The sequence below is a fragment of the Lepidochelys kempii genome, chromosome 3, assembly GCF_965140285.1.
Source record: "Lepidochelys kempii isolate rLepKem1 chromosome 3, rLepKem1.hap1, whole genome shotgun sequence".
In the NCBI taxonomy this organism is placed as follows: domain Eukaryota; kingdom Metazoa; phylum Chordata; order Testudines; family Cheloniidae; genus Lepidochelys; species Lepidochelys kempii.
Genome location: NC_136382.1, coordinates 146,169,750 through 146,185,226, shown reverse-complemented (window position 1 = coordinate 146,185,226; position 15,477 = coordinate 146,169,750). Strand labels below are relative to the sequence as shown.

General features: G+C 41.4%; 1 protein-coding gene across 1 annotated transcript in view; it reads right to left on the bottom strand.

Annotated features, from left to right (window-relative positions):
• LOC140909325 (maestro heat-like repeat-containing protein family member 1) overlaps positions 1-15,477 on the bottom strand; it is a 64,658-nt gene that overhangs the window by 3,884 nt on the left and 45,297 nt on the right. Inside the window, exons 30-41 of the mRNA XM_073338363.2 lie at positions 14,249-14,403; positions 13,242-13,392; positions 12,540-12,733; positions 11,951-12,088; positions 11,712-11,829; positions 10,897-11,037; positions 9,855-10,031; positions 8,429-8,587; positions 8,045-8,167; positions 7,588-7,690; positions 6,235-6,300; positions 558-905 (exon numbers count right to left, since the gene is read on the bottom strand). Of these exons, the coding sequence (XP_073194464.2) occupies positions 583-905; positions 6,235-6,300; positions 7,588-7,690; positions 8,045-8,167; positions 8,429-8,587; positions 9,855-10,031; positions 10,897-11,037; positions 11,712-11,829; positions 11,951-12,088; positions 12,540-12,733; positions 13,242-13,392; positions 14,249-14,403 (1,848 nt within the window). The 3' untranslated portion in view covers positions 558-582. The remainder of the gene's footprint in view (positions 1-557; positions 906-6,234; positions 6,301-7,587; positions 7,691-8,044; positions 8,168-8,428; positions 8,588-9,854; positions 10,032-10,896; positions 11,038-11,711; positions 11,830-11,950; positions 12,089-12,539; positions 12,734-13,241; positions 13,393-14,248; positions 14,404-15,477) is intronic.

The following is a 15,477-nucleotide window of genomic DNA, read 5'->3' as shown; positions in this document are numbered from 1 at the left end:
CAGCTCACTTCATCAGATGCATTCTGTGTAGCTCACGAAAGCTTATGCTCAAATAAATTGGTTAGTCTCTAAGGTGCCACAAGTACTCCTTTTCTTTTTGCGAAATTAACAAATGTTCTAAATCACTGATTCTGAACAAAAAACTAAGATACTCTTACAGGTATATTGCCTGCCTTCTCTCCTCCATGATAAATAAATAACATCCTCTCTTGGTTTGGTGAATGGGGTTCTCTGAGGCCTATGGCTACATGAATACAGTGGACTAGATCGAAAGTATGTATCTGATATATCTGGAGAATGGGATCTTGAACACATTCCAGGAGGGTTGGACTAGATGACCTTCTGGAGTCCCTTCCAACCCTGATATTCTATGATATTCTATGATTCTATGGTTAATATGGAAGATACAATGGGATTTCTTGTCTCAGGTTCGACAACTCTAACCCATCAGATGTAGTCGGGGAGTGGCAGTCCTCCCATTCTAGTTCACATGACCTCTCTCAGTTGGATATTCAACAGAATCAATAATTACTGGGATGTGAGAGGGTAGTAAATACCTTTGAGGAAGGTATTTCCAAAACATTAGAGTCTTTCCCTTTTCATATTCCTTGTGAGCTTCCATAGCTTCTGTTTCATGCTCTTTCCCCCTTCTTCTTGGCTTGCTGTTAAGGTATCTTCAGGGACGGTTTTGCCTCTCAATTGCTTTGAGCTGGACTTGAACTTTAATGGGATTTCTCTGTCTTTAAAAATCTTCATCTTTCTTTGAACAGGCAGAGAACAGAAAAACCTCCTCAATCTGGAGAGAGACTCTGCTTCAGGCAAACAAGCTGTCTCAATATTTGTTATGGTATCTATAGCTGCAATGCAAACTGAGGCTACAGGGTCATATTTGAGATCATCAAGAGCTGAAACCAAGAAGAAATGAATGTCAAGGCTCACAGTATCAATGAGATGACATTTCATTAGGCTCCATTATTTTATGCCATTTTCCTGGGCCCCATGCCATATCCCAGCAGTAGAAGCAGAAAATATATATTATTTCTAATCTGCCCTGTGTGCCAGGATGAGCATTTAGCCTTCCTCACCCCTCGTCACCACCTTCAGGCCAAAGCATTCAGTCATCACATTAGATGTCATAGACTGAGAACCATCGAGTTCAATTTGTGAAGTCCTCATTTCTGTTCTGTAAATGGAAAAGTTGGAACCTCTTCAGCGCAATCAGAACACACTCACACCTGGGAACTATCCTATCAGAAGAGGGGTTAGGAATTGTAAAGGGGTGTAACTAGAAATAATGGGATGACATTAAGCACAGAAGATGTATGCCAAATGTGAAAAAAATTACGAATAGTGAAGTCTTTCAAACTGTAGTATAGTCTCGACGAAAAAAGGGCTGGATGCCCTATGACTGGACTGATGTTTACCACATGACAACACAAAGCACTGTAGGGAACATTCCTGAAATATCTCTTTTTTTCCCATTTCTAATTTATTTTATAAACCTCATTTGAATCTATTTTAAATAAGAATAAAGACTGCAGTGGTGAGGATTGGGACTGGTCTATAGAGTCTTTCATTTTCATCATTGGTTCGAATTCAGCCTGGATCTACAATTTGTAAATGACTTTTCCGTTGGATAGCTATGTGAAATACAAAAGGCATACAAAAGGCGTTGTAGTGGAATAGACTAATGGTCCATCTAGCCTACTATCCTATCATGGCAGTGGCTGGTACTTGATGCTTCAGAAGAAAGCAAATAAAAACTCAATATGCCCTTAAGCTAGGTATGTAATACCATATCATAAGGGAAATAATATTATGAGCCTAATTCTGATCTCAGTTACACTGGTTTTACATAAGTGTGACACTACTGGGCTAGATTCTTGGCCCCTCTTTGCCAGCCCACTGGGGCAAAGGGGCCATAGAGCTGTTTTAATTGGTCTCCTGAGCACTTCCCTAGTGGAAGGGGTATTCCCAAGAGAGACAGAGCCAGTAGTGGCTCAGTGCTATCCTCACCCCTCAGCAGTGGGGCCTGACCAAGGGAAATGGGGCCTGCCAGGAGGGCCATTGCCCAGGGGGATGCAATTTAGAGCAGCCCTAAGACTATACAAGAGCAGCCCAAGGATTAGGGAGCAGCAGAGATGATATAAACCACCCCTGCCCTGCCTCCAGGCCTGTGCCAAGTGCAACTCAGCCAGATGGCCAAATCTTGCTCACTGACTTCAATAGAGGTTCTCCCGTTTTATACCTGTCTGTGGGAGCAGAATTAGGTCCCTTATATTTTTATAAATATAATATATATAATATATATATATATATATAATATATATAATATATATATATATATAATATATATAATATATATATATATATATATATATATATGGGACCTCTAAGCACTTTATAAACTTAAAAATTTGAATACAAACTATACACAAGGATTCCTTCAAGTGTACAAGCCCCGCTACATACATTTCAGGACACAAAGTGAAGAAAACCTTTATCCTACTGCAGCTCCAGGAGGGATTTAGATTTGCAGAATGTAGTTGCTCCCACTGAAATTTGGCCAGGACACTAACGTTCAAATAATCTTACTCAGAGCACCTTCAATAACCAGAAAAGTCTGAGATCTCAGCTTTGGGTAGTGCCTGCAGCAGCACACTGCCCCCTAGAAACATGGTCTGGCATCAGTTTAGAACTAATTCAGAAGGAAGAGTCCTGCTCACAATTGCTACCTCGCACACTGGACCTACACTGTTGCTTGGAGATTTCCCATCCAAATGTGCAACCAGACCAACAGAACATTGCTTGGCTTTGATGAAAGCAAAGGAGATAACAAACCAAGGTAAAACATCAAAATATGGTCAATTGTACACTGCAGAGCCAAGAAAATAAATTAGCTTGACACCACCTCAAGATAAAGTTATCTTCATTAGGAAGTGCTAAAAAGCTACTGTCCAATGTATCCCGGAACTTTTGAGTCTTCTCTGAGCTGTTCATAATGACATCTAGGTCTCCTTCCTGAGGGGTTATGATCAGTTCATAGCCCTGCAATGTGCCCACTTTTATCTACACTGAATTTTCTCCCCTGTCATGTTGCCCAATTTTCTAGTCTTATAAAATTCCTCTTCATTCTTCCAAGTCTTGATTAATCTAAATGACTGAGTCATCAGCAAATTTCACCACCTCACTATTCATCCCATCTTCCAGGAGGATATTAAACATATTGAAAACAGGTCCTATTACTGATCCTTGAGAGACTGCAACATGCTTTTTGTGTTGCTTTTTGTCTTTTAACAAGTTATTAATATATGCCAAAATTTACTTCTTGCTCTCTGGTTACTAAGTTTCCTTAACAGTCTTTTGTGAGGGACTTTATCAAAAGCCTTTTGAAAAGCTAAACACATTTATTTCCTCGTTTATCGCTACTTTCTTAACTCTTTCAAACAATTCTGTCATCTTAGAAAGGAAGCATTTACCATGACAGAAACTATGCTACCATTACTGATCCTGGATTATCTGGACATCACTCCTCTAAATGCTTTATTAACATAACCATTTTCTGATCTATTTTTCCCAGGCACTGAAGTAAGTTGTCAATACATTCTTAGAATTTCCCTTAGCACTATTTAAAAAAATTGGTAAAAGGGTGGCAATCCTTCAGTCCTCCAGGGAATAAATTCTTTCTAATGATATATTACATATTTTTGTTGAACTCTTGCATAAGACCCATCCATTTCTGGTGATTTATTGCAAAAAATATAGGAATTATTTATAATAAAACTATTGCCATCTCAGTCCGGTAACTTACTGGACAGATTTCAAACACAAGTATACAGCAAACTGCACCCTTCTAGACACCTGCAGCAAAGATGCCACAAAAAGGTATGGCCCCCAGAGCCCAAACTCTAGTCTCAATCCTCGAGGATGTCCCTCCCAGTCCAGGTTGAAGCACATTGGTGAGGCAATATGTGGGGGGGGGGTAACCACTCATGGTCACCGCTCATGCAGTACCTATTCTGCAGATTGATCGGAAGATTTCAACTCTCTGAGGTGGTCAATGTCAGTTTGGCATTTTTCAACACTAAATTAATTGAAAAATATGTTAAATCCCACAAATTAGTTAAAGGAGTATAAGAATTTAAACCCGTCGAACCAGCCCTCCCCTCCCACCAGCTTTTTCACAGAAGGGAAAGAGGCAGAAGAAAAGATCAAGAAGTCCAACTTGCATCACATGCTGCTGCATGGTCCCCTGGACCAGAAGGAGATTGAGGCCTCAGAGAACAAACAAAAAGCAAGGCCTTTAGACTATATAGATGCCAGGAACTCTGCCAGAAAAGTTGGCCCCTCTGTGGTACTTCCCTGCTTCTTTATCTTCCCTATTAATATGGCTCTTGCAAAAGCTATCAACCTACTGGCTTCCCTCCTTGCACAAAGCTTCCTTCTGGGAGGATGGGGGTGAGTTAATGCTGCTTGGATATGTCATACAGAGATGCCATGGAGAGTAGCTGCTTCTCCTGGCTCATTCCTTCCCGATCAATGGAGCACACCACCACAGAGCAGCAACGCAATGACTTCCACAGAATTGAGCAAAAGACAGAAGCATGCTGCTTAGCAACTCCTCCAGTTCTGTGCTTACTGCTTCTACTTTTTGCCATTGGAAATGCAGAGGCACTTCAGATCCAAAGGCAGAGGGAATTTGAAAGCAAAGAGTGAAATTCTGTTGCTATTGACTTCAGTGGGGGCAAGATTTCACCCAAGACTCTGATGATCATGCCCATTGCACAGATTCAGATATACATTTAACTCACAATTGAAATACATATCGCAATGGGAGGAGCCAAGATCAACTTTTTTTTTTTAAGTGTCCATAATTTTGTTATCCCTGATTTCACAGCAATTTTACAGGAAATTCTGTTTTCAATGAGAGATTTCCAATTTCCCACCTGTAAATTGCTCCACCAAGGAACCCTGTCCATGCTGGCCCCATTGTAACGGAAAACATGTAGTTCCCTCAGTCCTCTAATGTAAACAAGTAGAGGATAGACCTTCTAAGACTGTAAGCTCTTCAGTGCAGGGACTGACTTTTATTTTGTGTTTATACAGAACTTAGCCCTTCATCCTTATAAGAACTTTTGGCTGTTATTGTAATACAAATAATAAACAGTAATACTTTTTTAGTTTTCATCAAAATCTTAACACATGCTCACTGAGCATGCTCTGGTGCTATTTTACAATCACTTTTAACTTTAGTTTAATTATTTCCCCCAAAACTTATTTTAACTCATCATGCAAAACTAGCTGGGCAAAGATTTAAAATTGAGCTGTTATGAGTTATTGATGAATAAAAACTTAACTTTCTTTTAATTTAAAAAGTAGCCAAAGGGATCTTCCTCGGCATTTTCAGAAATGTTCACCTATGCGTTGAGACTAAACATGGAAAGTTAAAGTCTTCATGAGATTTTTTCAAAAGATTACGAGCTGAGCTGAGCAAATGCTAAAAGAATATTCACAAATAACTGTTCATTTAAAAAATGATTGATTTGTGACCCTTTTTATTTTTTGTTAGCCGGGGATGATCTTTTTTCCTCACAAAGCACCTTAAAGTCTATGATTCTATGATTTGTGAAAATAAGCAACCATAGGAAGATCCGCACTGCAAGTGTTTGCGTGAACAACTGGAAACCTTTGATTTCCCCCCTCCTGTTTACAGAAGTTTCATTCTTCCACTCAGGAAGAAGAAACAGCATGTCAGTTGTGTGAGCAACCACTTTCCGCAAAAATAGCAAATAATGAATAGTAAATAAATAAAAACAAGCAGAGCAGATCAATGAGAACTCATAGGCTGAATGAGGCTTGTATGAACAGTACGGTTTGCATTTTTGGAATAATGAACAAAATCTCGAGAAAATTGAAGTCTGCTCACAAATAATTTGCAAGCAAACTAAAGGGCAACATTTAGTGAATAAATTATTCATTACAAATATTGTAGTTTGCCCTCGTATAGTAATAAATGAGAACAAGTGAACAAGTATCTATAATAGCACTCTCTCTGTTTATAGCCTTAATTATTATTTTAAAATATAATCAGTTCTGTCTCCATTTCTATAAACTCCTCCTGAATTACTGAATTACCAGAGGTCAGGTGGGTGGGGGAAGCAGAGGTCATCAGATAACACAAATGAAGGTGCATTATAGATTGCAAAAGAACCTGGATCACAAGCAATTCCTTACCATTGAGCAGTAGCATCACATCATTTCTGTCGACTTGAATTAAGTTCAAATTCTTTATTGTGAACTCTAGATATGCAATAAAAACTAAAATCAGGTACTGCACCTAACTTCTAAAGTTTCACTCCTCCCAAATGAAGGGAGTAGGAAGACACTCTCTCAGGAAATCTGACAAATCCCCCAAATCCCAAGTTTCCTAAGAAGTTCCCAAGAGACCAAATTCTAAAGGAGACTAGAGGCCAGGCCCTCAGAGAGTCTAAAATGATTTTAGTGGAGCTGCACCCACTTACAACATCTGAAGACCTGATCTCTAAAGAAATTCCCATAGGACCAGCTGAAGAGGAGCAAAGGTAGGGCAATTCCTCTAGAACAACAGTTCTTAATGCGTGGCCCAATTAGCATACAGCTGCAGCCCAGCTGTGTGCTAAAAAAAATTCAAAATGTGCCACTCTGGTCTCAGAGAACAGCAGTGTTAGTCTGTATTTGCAAAAAGAAAAGGAGTACTTGTGGCACCTTAGAGACTAACCAATTTATTTGAGCATAAGCTTTCGTGAGCTACAGCTCACTTCATCGGATGCATACTGTGGAAAATACATGCATCCGATGAAGTGAGCTGTAGCTCACAAAAGCTTATGCTCAAATAAATTGGTTAGTCTCTAGGATGCCACAAGTACTCCTCCACTCTGGTCTGGCAGGGAGCAGGGCTGGCTGAGGGGAAGACAGCATCTTGCAGCCTACACCAGCGCTCCTGCCAGCAGAGGACTGGTTAGTGCCGCAGTGGGATAGGGGGTGGGAGAGTGAGTCTGTGGGTAGGTTTTTTGTGGGGGAGGGCTCTAGGAACTAGGGGTTTGTCCCAGGTTTTAGGTGGGGCTCTGCTCCTGACCCCCTTCTTGGGTCCTGGCTGCCGACCCCTCCAGGTGCTCTGCTCCTGGCTGGTGCTGGGGGACCTGGCTGCTGCCTGGCTCCCTGCTGCGGTGTGGTTCCCAGCCACTTGCACAGCCTGCACCCAGGACTCCACTCCTGGCCCCATTCTGGGTGGGGATGCTGGGCATAGAGGACTGTGGGCTATATTAGGGTAGGGGCATTGTGGTTCTCAGCCCGCGGCCCGCAATGATAAATGGGTTGAGAACCACTGCTCTAGAAGGAAGAAAAGAGAGATTCTCTGGGGTATCAGGAGAGAGGGAGTCTTCTAGATGCAGAGGAATAGGGGGTTAGGACATTAATTGCCCCATTTTTTGTATAAACCCCTGGGGTCTGATTCAGATCAGTAACTTAGGAGCCAAGGATGTAGTTCTCACAGCTAGAGGTAACAGAGCAGAATGATGACAAAAAATGGGTTTGAGCCATTTTGTTTACCTATAACCCTGGCTGCTGCCTCTCGTAAAAGAGGCTGTGGGTTCTTTAGGTAGGCTATGCTCCCAAGTAAGAAGTCCCCCACCATTCTCCTGCATTTCCTCACCTAGAAAACAACAAGAGATACACAGTAAAGACTCTCCTTCCCACTTGGGCCAGTCATGTGGGACAGCATGGAGCTCACCACTGTCCCTGGATCAAAGGACACCTTCACACAGTTTGGATTTAAGTGCAGAGAGGATTCATTAACCACCTATGATTGGGGGACTAGTTTAGTTACGCTTTCAAGGCTCTCACATCCTGACCTTGATGATATGAAATCTGGTACTGACCAGCAGGCACTGATGCTAGGAATGTCCCTACAGTAAAAGAAGCATTTAGAGTCAAAGAGACATCCTTTTGAAAACTGGAAGTCGAATTTCCTGTTCCCAACCCCATTGAAAACCCAGAGTTCACTGACCAGAAATTTGCACATCTCTTGCAAGACCTGAAGATGATCACTCAGGGTCATTTGTCTGAATAAGTTCCTGGGCTGGTTCCATCCCATTACCTGTGCACACTCTGCCAAGGTGTCTCCACATGCCTGCAAGATAAAGAAAGACATGGAGGAGTTCCTGCGGTTACAAAAATTGAAAGCTGATGATTGGTGAGAAAATACAACCGGAATGAAGAATAAGGTCAAAGACTCCTGGGACATGGCAAGTGAAGGGACAGGTCAGGTACCTCTTGCCTCTTATCACAGAGTAAGATTGAGGATAAGATTCTCGACTGGAACATGGCTGTAGAGAGGAACTTCCACATGGCTGGAGGTCTTGAAAATTCAGGTTCCTTAGCTCTGACTCACCTTGAGTATCTCATGATTATTCCTCTGCATGACCAGCATCAGAGGCACCAGAGCACAGTAGATTTCATTATGGATGACAGGTCCAGGTTTATATTTGTTCACACATTTCAGCATTTTGCCAAAGGCAATGATGGCAGAAATGCGCACTTTTTCTCTCTCCTGTGAATGACACAAAGATGGAGAAACCTCTCAGGGTGAAAGACTCCTGCCATCAACTACTGCAATTATCTCCACACAACATAAGTGACATCATCAGCACTGTCAATTAGCACAATCTTTAGATGAAGAGAGGCAAGGTGCAAAGCAGCATAATCTACATGTCAGTCAGCACTACCACAGCACATGAATCGTCTTATTGTGGTGGACTCGGTCCTATGGCTGTTTGGTGATTTGATTGAGTTTCCTGAGGTCCTTATCACAAAAATCATGACCACCACCAGCACTCTTGCTGGCAGTCTGTGAGAAAGCACCAAGGAATCAACAGAAAGGAAAGAGTATGTACAACAAGGGAAGATGAGGAAAGAAAGGTAAGGGATGAGGAAGGCATGAAAGGAAAAAGATTAAAAAAGAATATGGGCGAAGGAGGGAGATAACACCAAAATACTAAAAGAAAGGGGGAATAAGAGGATGGAGGAAAAGAAGGGATTATTAACCAATATTGAAAAATTAGCTTGAAAAAACATACACCAAAATATACATAAAGAAAGAAAAAATTGCTGTGAATGAATGGAAAATGAAAAGAGAGCAACACAAAAGCAAGCAAGACCGATTAGTAACAAGATCTTTTATTCAGTCCACAACACTCTGCCTTGTACCTGAAGTTCTGCTAGATCAGTGATGTTTTGGTAGAATTCTGTGGCCTGCTCAATACATATTACCTGGGTTGCTGGGCTCTATTTATGGCCCTGCAAACAGATATAACTAGGGGTAATGAGATGAAAGGACAATGTAGGTTGGTCCACCTGGAAACATATCCTATCATTGAGGGTCTTTTGGACTGTGGAGGTTTCCCAAGGGAAATGGTGGAAATCTGTGTATTTTAATTATTTAAAAAATTAGATTAGAGAAAGCTCTGAAGGAACAAATGTCCATTTGCTCTCTCAGATATGGAAGTGACTTAATAGGCGTTTTCTATGCCCTGTCTGTAGGATGCTCAGCATTACTGCACTGTCTGCTGTGCCTTGCTTGTTGATTATTTGTATTCTGAAGAATTTCTGACTCTTCATCATTTGTGCTTTGTGAAAGTGCTCGTCATATGAAAGGTGGGAACAGCACAGGCCCATATACTCAAAGCGAACTCAACAAGCAAACAAGTATTGGAGGCTCTGTGCCTTCAGCCACTCCATTCACTGTATTCTCTGTAACTACCACACTCCTTTGCATAATACTGTGCACACATGTGGAGTCATTCAGGGTATTGCCTTACATCAGTAATTAGCTGCCAAAGAGGCCGGACGACATAGCAGAATGCAACCTTGACCTCTTCCCCTTCCATGTAGTAAATGATATTTCGTAGGGCTTTCACGGCCTGCTCTGCAATCCTCTCCTCTTTCTCTTTTAAGAACTCCCGGAGGACTGGAAGGTGATTTCTGAGATGTGTCACCTGCACAGAAGCAGCAGCCTGTTAAAAGCTACGAGAACTGGTAGAATAGGATTAGTCAAACGAAAAATGCAATTCCTTTAGTCTTTGGGGGCAAAGGGATTAATTAGTAACTTGTAAACTATTTCTCATTTTGGAAGATGCAAATGTAACAAATGTAAGTATTCCCTGGATTGTCTGAACAAATAATTTTCAGACTACAAGTGGCTTATCCACAGTTTGCCAACTGCCTGCTCCAGTTATCCATAACTCAGGATTTGTGATTGGTCACAAAGTACAGTTTCTGCTGCCTGATTGATGACTCAACCTATTTAACTGGAGATCAACAAAAGGTGAGTATCCAGTCCTGAATAACAAACTTTCATTACAAGTTTGTGACACTTTAAGGATTTATGAATATTTCCATACTGGCAGTCATCATAATATTCACAAATAACCAATTGTGTGACACTATGAATTCCAGTTAACCAGGGTAGAGTGGGTTATTCACTAAAAAATTAATAAACATGGCTTTTCATTATGCAATCAACTCTAAAAATTACCAGTGACAGAACAATGTACTATACAATGTCTTATTTTATGTTTATTATATCCCTTTTCTAATGTGTGTTTTACAATGAAAGGATAATTTTTTCCTCATTCCAGGACTGCATTGTCACCTACGGGAACTCCATTTAAGTGTTACCTCCCAAGCCACGATCAAGTCCAGTAATTTTATTTCTTCTTGGTTTGGTTTTACTCTGTTTCAGTGACACCAATGCAAGTGCCTTTGTTCTCACATAATTGCTCTGCATTCGGTTCTGAGTTACCATCTTTTCTAGTGTATTTTTCTGGGGTTTGTTTTATAAGTGAATAATATCTCTCTCACCTTCCCTGTATGGAGAGCTAAATTACTAATTCCTCTGAGTCCCAGCAGCCTCATGATGGGATTTGGCTCTTGGATCCATTTTTTCAGTGGGGCCAAGACATCGAGTTCCAGACTCCGGGCCACAGAACGGTGCCAGAGCAGCTACAAGCAACACAAAGTGAGACACAGCCAATTAACAACAGGCTTTCCAGTTCTATTCTCTGGGTAGATATCATCTTTCTCCTGAGAAATAAACTTTGTCATGTCGAGAAAACTCACACCTCACCCAGAGGTTTAAGCCAGCCATTTTGAGCTCTGGGTTAAACAGCTGTTCTCAAGATCAGTCTAATGTTTAGATTTGAAGGGAAATCTCCCTTACTGAAATGGTAGAAGTGATGGATTTCACTGAATTAGATTAGGGGTCATTTCATAGAATATCAGGGTTGGAAGGGACCTCAGGAGGTCATCTAGTCCAACCCCCTGCTCAAAGCAGCACCAAGTCCCCCAATTTTTGCCCCAGATCCCTAAATGGCCCCCTCAAGGATTGAACTCACAACCCTCGGTTTAGCAGGCCAATGCTCAAACCGCTGAGCTATCCCTCCCCCCGGGGGTTAATAGAGATGACCCCCAAGAACTGAAAAGTGAAAACCACAGATAAAATGTACCATTTAATATGGTCCAAGAGAGCTAGAACCATCTCCTAGGTGATCTGTCTCCATCCCAACAATACTTGCTGTTGAAATCTTCTACTGCATATGCCCCATTCACTTTTGGAATAGGCCTGGAGCAAGATGTTCTCTAGAACTCCAGCTCTGCAAACAGCTAAAGAAACTTACCTGAGCATAGAAGGCCCTGGACATAATTTTATCATGCTCATTCTCACTGTTGAGCAGCGGGATCAGCTTGTTAAAAATCCTGTGCAGATGAAGAGGCTTGAAATGCTTCACCATGGCACTGCAACAGGACACAAACATACCTGTGTGTTATCAGGTGAAAAATGAATTGTGTAGCAAGTTCCTGGAGCAAAGACCCCAACTGGTTCCAGGCTGATGAATGAGTGGCTTTTGTCTCTTACCTTGTGATCTCCATTATTCCACAATAGTAGTCACTGGGGCTGGACAGCAGGTCCCACCCTCTGTGTTCCTCCACATAGTCTAACACCTCAAAGTAACCAGCACCTGAGAGCATGGTCTTCACAGCCTCCAGAGCACAGCTAGATTAAAAACAATGCCAGTGTTACTGAGTGACGTCAGCGCCACTCCTAGTAGCTACATGAGTCTATAGAAACCCCAAGACACAGATACTGTATTATAACATAACATAACCTGCATCCTCAGCACCCTGTGTAATATTAACAAGAGAGTGTAGAGACCAGAAATGGGAAGGGGGAGCTGAGTGATTATTTAATCTAGGTGTGAATATTGAAGTAATGGGAGAAGGACTCTGGGAGCCATTTCTTCTCATTTCTGCTCAGATATTGCACTTAGTTTCTGTATGCATGATACAAAAACTATCCATTTTGTCCATTCTTTGTAAGTAAGGGAGCCCTGCTGACTGCATGGAAATGTAACACACAGTGAGATAAACCACACATGCTCAACAGTACAGAAATACTATAGGAGTTACAACCAGACTAATAAGAACCTTGACTTTTCAGTAATTACCTGGAAGGATCGAATGCCTTGGGCCTGTGCCCCTGGCCACACTCTTTCCTGTAGACCACCATGTTCTCTAATGGGTTCTGCTCGATGACTCGCTGGACATGACTAAGCACTGCCAATAAGAGGCGGGGGTAAAGTTCCTGCACTGCATCTCTGCAGCCAGGGACCGAGAGCATCTCACACAGTGCACACGTTACCTGAAGAGGGTAAAAGAAGATTCTGTTACTCTTTTTTCTTAGAAAGAAATGCAAAGGGTGTTAAATTGACTCCCCAGGATACTCAGACACAAAGCTCATCTAAGTTCTCAAGGCTTTAAGGAAAGGGAGGGCCAGTATAAATCTGTGATCAAATGAGGAATTTTCCAGGCCCTGAGGGGACAGCAGAGTGTCCCCCCTTCCCTACAGGGCAGTCCCCCTTATATACAGATGCTCCCCAGGTTACGCAAACCCAAGCTTACGGAAAAACTTCTATAAGCTAGAAATAGGAGGGTTTTTTTGTTTGTTTTTTTTGTGTAATGGCTGGAGATACATTTCCAACTTACGCAAATTTTGACTTATGCAAGGCATTCTGAAACAGAACGCTTGCGTAAGTTGGGGAGCATCTGTAGTACTAAAAAGAAAACATCCCTAAAGGCTTTGCTTTTCCAGTTCTATCTTTTGCTGTCAAAAAAAAAAAAAACAGCCTATGAAATGCCCAGATACTCACAGCAACAGGCTGGAGGGAGGTCTCATCATCAGAGATACTGCTATTGACTTTTTGGACTGGTTTCTCCTCCAGGATTGTTATCAGCAGCTGAAGAACATTGAGGGTGGTTTCTCTTCTGGTGCCCAGGAACCTCCATATCTCAGTTGTGTTGCTACAAATTTAGAGGCCCAATTAAAATAATACTTTGTACTTCTATAACAACTTCCATTCAAAGATCTCAGAGGGCTGCAGTGAAACAAGCCTCACAACACCTATGTGCAGTACTGTGAGTAAATATAATTATTCCCATTTTACAGATGAAGAAACCGAGTCTCAGAGCTATAAAGTGATTTGCTCATGGTCAAACAATGAGACACTGACAGCTGGGTAAAGAACCCAGGGGTCTCATGCTTAGCTCTGTGCTCAGACCACTAGATATGATGCATCCCTCATGAATGGACCTTCTATGTGGATCAAACCTATACTGCTATAACTCGTCTCCCTATCCAAATACATTGATGATGTCTTGAGTAGAATCATACCCGTGGTCAGAGAGCAGAGAAGTAAGAAACAATGTGTCCTAGGAAAGGAAAAAACAAGGAAGAAGGGATTCCCCACAAATCATATAGACATGACACTGGTTCCATTTGCCACAACTGTGTGTTATTACACCAGGAAAGTAAGCTGTCTCATGGTTTCCAGTAAAGCCAGCCATGTCGTTTCCATACAGTCAACAGCCACTATCACACAGTATAGATTTTAACACATCAAATAATTAATCACAACTAGAACTGGTCAAAAACTTTTTAAAAATTGACCGAATTTGTTGTTAAAATTTCAACTTTTGCCAAATAGAAGATGAATTTTTTTGTGAAAATTATATCCTATTTTTCAACTAGCTCTAATCACAACCCAGTGCAATGGGGAGCGTAACATGAAATCCAAGTGCTTAAAATGCTGAAACAAAGAGAAAGAAGGAACATACATTTGGAGACTCAACACAGAAAGAGCACTGGCAAGCTTTCTACCTGTCCCATGGGAGAGCGTGGTCCAACAGGATAGGCACCACTTTCTTGGTGTTGTTTCCAGCCAAGAAGCACACTGCCCTCAACATTTCCTGCCTCGTAATGGGTTCATGGATGAGGCTGAGGCGCTGGTAAATGCCAGTCAGAGTGTCATCTACCTGCAGGAAAAGCAGAGTTAAAGGTTTTTTCCTATATTTGGGTGTATGTGTTTGTATGTTTGGGATGGAGGATCTTCTTCTTTATCCCCCTCGTGGTGAGTTTAAATCTCAGTGATCATCACTCAGCAATAGGATGAGTTCCCCTCTCCAAAGAAGACACCTTCCTAAAGAACAAAACAGGTCAGTTTCTGGAGTGCAGGGGACTCCCAGAGAAACAGCAGATAGGTAAATATATTCCCAGACAAAACCCTTTTTTGGGCAGGCAGAGTTACAGCTGGAATTTTTCTACCTACCTACCTACACACACACATACACACTTACTTATGTCTTTTATACAAATAATTAATATATATATATACACACACACACACACATATATGTATGTGTACACACACACACCTATCTATATATACATACACCTACCCTCCCCAAAACAGCAAACATATTTCTGTTACATGGCTTATTTCAGATTAAGACAAAACAACAATCAGTTGAGGAAATCTAAAGTCTTGTTGGGAGAGAGGACAATATGACCCCTCTATAACATTTTGCATCTTGAACTAACTCTCATTCCATAGGAAGCTGCACCTCCCCACAGGCTACAGACATCCCCTTTACAACTAAAGCCACAGGAATTGGAATAAAGAAAGATAATATTTCCTTTCACTTACACACACATATGCCATAGACAATAAGAATCTCATTAGAAGGTTGTGGTTCATGAAAAAAATATTTTGAAAGTCATGGAATTGAACAAGTTAAGGATTCACAAATCACCTTAACTATAACCCTACATTTCCATCTAATGAATATAGTATAACTACTGCAAACTCTTTAGAAACACTATAGAAACCCTTTTCACAACCGTGAATGACAATGGAAGTGCCTCTCTTCTCTTCTCTGTGGGGATGTCGTAAGGCCTCAGCCTGGTTGTTTAATATTTCTGTAGTGTGGATAGCATACAGTGTGTATCAGCTTTCCTCACTCCTTTACTACCTTTACTCTACTTTCAGGTGTAACTTTCTCTCTCTCTCTCTCTCCTCTGTCCTCAGAAGCTCATTCAGTGTCTTGGGA